Here is a 5,203-nt window from a genome sequence, read left to right on the forward strand (position 1 = left end):
TTCGTCATATCTATCGTGAAAAGAATTTTGTTGCTGATGATTTGGCTCGTTTCAGTTTGTCATGCAGTTTGAGTACATTCTTTTTTGAACAAGCTCATCCTTCTTGTCATCGGTTACTAGTTGCAGATATAGCTGGAGTCTCGTGACATCGTGATATGCCTATGTAATTTTCCTTTTCTTTTGGGCTTATGCTCTGTTGTTAACCCAAAAAAAAAAAAGTTAGACCAATGAGTGGTGGATGAAGGTGGCCTCTAATGGCGTGCTCTAGTTAACAGGTGGGGATGCTAGATAATCTACATGGAAAGAAAATATAGAATGGCACCAGTTTGGTACAAGCAGAAGAGTCTTTGATGCTTAAGTTAGTTAAGAGTGATTAAGGGGCCACATGGTTGGTGTTTAGGGTAGTAACTGGTAATAGTGGCTTTCTTTCTATTAAGAAATGACTTACATGGAATGATTTACTGTTATTGTAGCATCTTAGCTTAATAATACAATGTCATGTGTAATTTTTTTTTTCGTGCAAGAGGGAAGCACAGGGAGAGCAAGCATGTGATAGCTTGTATCATACTATGTTAGGCCTGACAAATAGGTCATGTTTGTTGTGATCTTATTTGGTGATCTAATTCGTTAATGGGTCGTATCATTTTGTGTCGGGTTAACAGACATGTAAGAAATTGACAAGCCTAACAACTAAATCTAGCAAATGATATCTTATTGTGTTCTTAATAGGTGATCCGATAACAACTTGAATCGTTTACGGATTCTTAACGAGATACTCAATAACAACCCGAATTGTTTGTGAATTCTTAATAAGTGACCCGATAACAACCCAAATCGTTAACAAACTGACTTGAAATCCATTATTTTTGTATTATTCATGTCGAGCTAACAGATCATGCAAGAAATTGTCAAGCTACCCAAATTCTTCTTCTTCATTGATGTACTTGAAAATTTGATTTGCTGGAACTTTTATTTTTATTTTTTATCGAATGTAAAATTCATTACCAAGAGAGCATAAGTACATACATGGGGGGCCTTGTACTCAAAAATAAAAAAAGTACATACATGGGGCCCAATTACATTTTAAAGCACAAAACAAAAAAGGAACCCTCAAGACAGTACTTAACGAGAGCCCAACCCAAGAGAAAAGCCCTAAACAGAAAAACAGAGAAACAATAAAAATCCTAAAAAAACCAGCTTCCTCTGCCGCCATTGAAGTACCTGCCGCAGACCACAAATCATCATTCCATGCTGGAGATCTCACCAAACACAGCCCCATAATCGGAAAAGAAGAAGAGTGAGAAAATGACTATGGAGGGTAGTGACATGGTTAGAGCAACTCCAGCCATGGAGCCCTCCCCCTGGCAATCCACTATTTAATCCACCCTATTGAACAGTAACTGCCTTAAATGAATAGTAACTACCATTAATGAACAGTAATTGACATTTACATCTCCACCCTTGGAACCCTCCCCCTGGCAATAAACAATTAAAATAATAATTTTTTTTGTTTGTTTAAATAATAAAAAATTGCAACCGGTCCCCCCCCTCTCTCTCTCTCTCCCTCTCTCTCTCTCTCTCTCTGACACAAAAAAACATAAAAAATTGTAAAACCCTCGGGCCACAGGCCCGTCGACTCCCCACCCCCCCTTCGCTCGGGCTTCCACCGTCGCTCGGCCTCCACACGGCTGGAGCTGCACCCACCGGCCCGAGGGCCCTTTCTCCTCCCCTGTGGCCCGAGCAACCAGCATGGCTGGAACTGCTCTTAGTTGGGGGGAAGACATTTTTGGGTAGTTTATGTTCTAAAGCTTTGGAAGCAAACATTTATATATATTTAACTATGAGGGCTACTGTAGTTATTGACAAATTTATAATTTGGATTAAATTTTGATGATCAAAATTATGTTTAAGATATCTGCGATGCAAATGGTAAACTTGTCTGGACGCCAACTTATGCTTGCACAGTTCGTCTTACATCAGACATGCCTGATATTACGCGACGTGTGTGGGCACGACTAATGCTTGTACAACTCAGTCTTAGATCATGTTCTTCCACAGCCATCATTCATTCAAACAACCATATATCGAGTTTGATTGGAAGTGTGGTATTGTACTTGCGCTACTGTATGTACACGATATGCACATGATATGCTCACAGATATAAGCTCAACCAAAAAACCTAGAGCTCACAACTCTCTCTTCCAATAAAAAAAAAAATGACGTCATCACTTGTGAGTGTACAATTTATATGTGGATATTTTCATCATTTTGATTTTGTGCATGGTGTGCATAATTTGTGCATGGCCAATTTTTTCTATTTTGGTTTTTTATATATTTCCCTTCGTTTTTAGACATTGTTTCTAGAGACAGCAAATTTTCAACTCCGTTTAAGATAGAAGAAGATCCTAAAATGGTGCTTTATCATGACTTTCATGAAAAAATAAAAATAAGAAAGGAGAAATTAGGTTCTCATCCTTCATTTTGTTACTTCATTGATTAAAATCTTATTCCTTTTCAATTTTTGATCAAGGTCCTTGTGTATTAATAACATCGTTAATTATTTCAATAATAAAATATTTTTTATTTCTAAATATATTCATTTAATGTTAAAAATGTTACAATTAGTATATTTATATTTATGACTAAATTTGTTATCATATATTTTAAGTTTTAGTTTGTACCCATTTTTAATTTGTAATTCTTTTTTAACTTGTACCAATTTTCTTTTCAGTTTTAATTTGTACCCATATATTAATTTATTTTTGTGCCCATATTTTTATTTGTATTTGTACCCATATATTTTTTTTTGTGTTTGTACTTTTTATTTTGCTAAATGTACCCATGCTAATTATATGTACCCATTCATGTAAAACTTTTTAATCTTAAAATGTACTCATTGTTAAATATACCAATTTGTTATATGTAAAATGTATCCTTTTTTTGTATAAAATCTATTCAATTTTTTTTCTAATCCATTTTTAAACTTATATGGGTACATTCTTTTTTCTTTGATTTTAAAATGTATCCATGTCAAGTTTAATAGAAGAAATTTACTAATGTTATTAAGCCTAATATCCTTCTTTTTCTATTTTTTTTGTGATTTTGAAGAATGTACCCATGTTTTGATACAATAAATTTTTTGGTTGATTTTGATGAATGTACCCATGTTTATATACAATAGTATATTTATTTTTTAATATTTTTAATCCCACAAATTATGGTTTTTTTATTTAAAATCTCATTTATATAAACAACTAAAATTTCTAATTTCTAATTTAAAAAAATATAGTAATGTACATAAAAATAAATTATCACATTAATTTCAGGAACCTCGATCAAAAATTAAAAACCAACAAGGTTTCAATCAAAGAATATTCATAACTAAGGACCGCATCCAAAGTCTCCCAATAAAAAAATTGTAGGATTATCTCCTCTCCAAATTTACTCTCCTTCCCTCTCTTCCTTTTTCACTTTTTTTTTTCTCTCTCTCTCTCTATAAAAAAGTTAACATAGAATATTAATATAACTTAATTGTGACCGTTCAAATAAGATAAAAAGAGATTTGAAGGGGAGAGAACCCTACTCAACAAAAACAGCCACTATATTCCAACCTGATAATTAAAATGAAAAGCATTTGTATCATCACCCTTGAAACAAATAAACAACCAACTTCCAACTTCCAAAATCCAAGATTATTTTCCAAATAAGTATTATTTCTGCTGACATGCATTACAAATGACATTTAAGTTGTCCAGTTCACCAAATTATACTCAACATGCAAGAAAATACACAAAAAATACCACTAGATTGCCATTTCACATTCTACTTTCTGTGTAGCTTTATCATCTAGTGGTTAGGTGCTTTGATGTAACCTACATGAGTGGAATTAGCAACTTTAGTTAGGGTTTTCAAATCATAAGCAATCCAACACTTTGATGTATCTTGGTTGTAGAAGTAGCCCAAACATTTGCAATCCAATGTACACTTCTTAGCACAATCACTCTCTTTGATTGAGTCCCCCTTTGTGTACTTGCTCAAGAAATGATCAACCCCTTCAACTTTGTAGTAGTGGAAGCTCTTTGGATCACAAGAAGTTAGCTTCTCAGGCTCACAAGTCTCGCTCCAACCCAATAGTCCCTTAGAAGATGGGCAAGCAACACATTGGCTGTCCTCACAAATGCCGAACTTCCCACATCGCTCCGGCAATTGGCACTCGCTTTCCCATTTTGAAGTTTTATCGAAAAGACTGAAGGTCACCTCCCATGCACCGTAACGTAGTATCCTATAGTAAGTGTGAAGCCTCAAATTTCCATTAATTTCCAGCCTAAGGAATGTTGATGTGCTATTGTATTTGGGTCTAGCAAGAAGGACATTTCCGCCGGTGGAGGAGTTTCCCTCAACGTAGTCCAAGCTCAAGTCGTAAGCAAAACCCTCATGAGTGTCCGGCGAAGCTTTCAGTGTCACATGGTTCAGTGAGCCCTTTTGAACATTGATCCATTTGGAGGATGTGAAGTAGAGTAATGGTCTTGGTGAGTTCTTGCTCTTGTAGTACAAAGACAAACCTTTCGGCTCCATCACCAAGCTATAAGACCCGTCTTTGTTTTCTACCTCCGAGGCCCGACTCACAAGCTTGCTTACTCCCCCGGCACGCAGAGATTGACCCACTAACAAAGTGTCTGATGGGTGGTGAAAACTTTGCCAAACAAAGTTACCCTTTGAGTCATAAAGTACAATATTGCCAGTTGAAAGCAACTTGAAGCCTACCACACCTTTGTTGGCGGTGTTGCTTTGCCAAGCCACTTGGCCATCGGCATCGGCCAAGGCCAGGTTCCCATCAGTCCCAAATGCGAAGGTGGCGTTTTGGCCGACCGGTTTTCCCCGATTGGCCTCCCAAACCCAATAAAACCCCGACTCCGACCTCCTCAAACCCATGCGTAGAGCAAGAGTGAAGGCATCTGGGGTGGTGTTGTAGAAAGCGAATTGGAAGGGGGAGGCAAAGAGAGAAAGCATGCGATAGCTTGCATCATATTCTACAATATTTGGCCAATATTCTCCTTCGTTGACAAACTTGAAAGTTTCATTTGCTGGAACTTGGGCTTGAGCAATGAAGGCAAAGAGCGAGATAATGACAATGGAGGACAGTGACACGGTTAGTGAAGGGGAAGACATGTTTGGCTGGTTTATGCTGTGAAGCTTTGGGAGA

At 36.6% G+C, this 5,203-nt stretch overlaps 1 protein-coding gene across 1 annotated transcript; it reads right to left on the reverse strand.

Annotated features, from left to right (window-relative positions):
- Nucleotides 1–3,692: 3,692 nt before the first annotated feature.
- On the reverse strand, nucleotides 3,693–5,203 carry LOC103448763 (epidermis-specific secreted glycoprotein EP1-like). The gene has a single exon (XM_008388029.4). The coding sequence runs from the start codon at nucleotides 5,167–5,169 to the stop codon at nucleotides 3,847–3,849; it is 1,323 nt and encodes a 440-aa protein (XP_008386251.1). The 5' UTR covers nucleotides 5,170–5,203; the 3' UTR covers nucleotides 3,693–3,846.

This window comes from Malus domestica, chromosome 11 (assembly GCF_042453785.1).
Source record: "Malus domestica chromosome 11, GDT2T_hap1".
Lineage (NCBI taxonomy): Eukaryota > Viridiplantae > Streptophyta > Magnoliopsida > Rosales > Rosaceae > Malus > Malus domestica.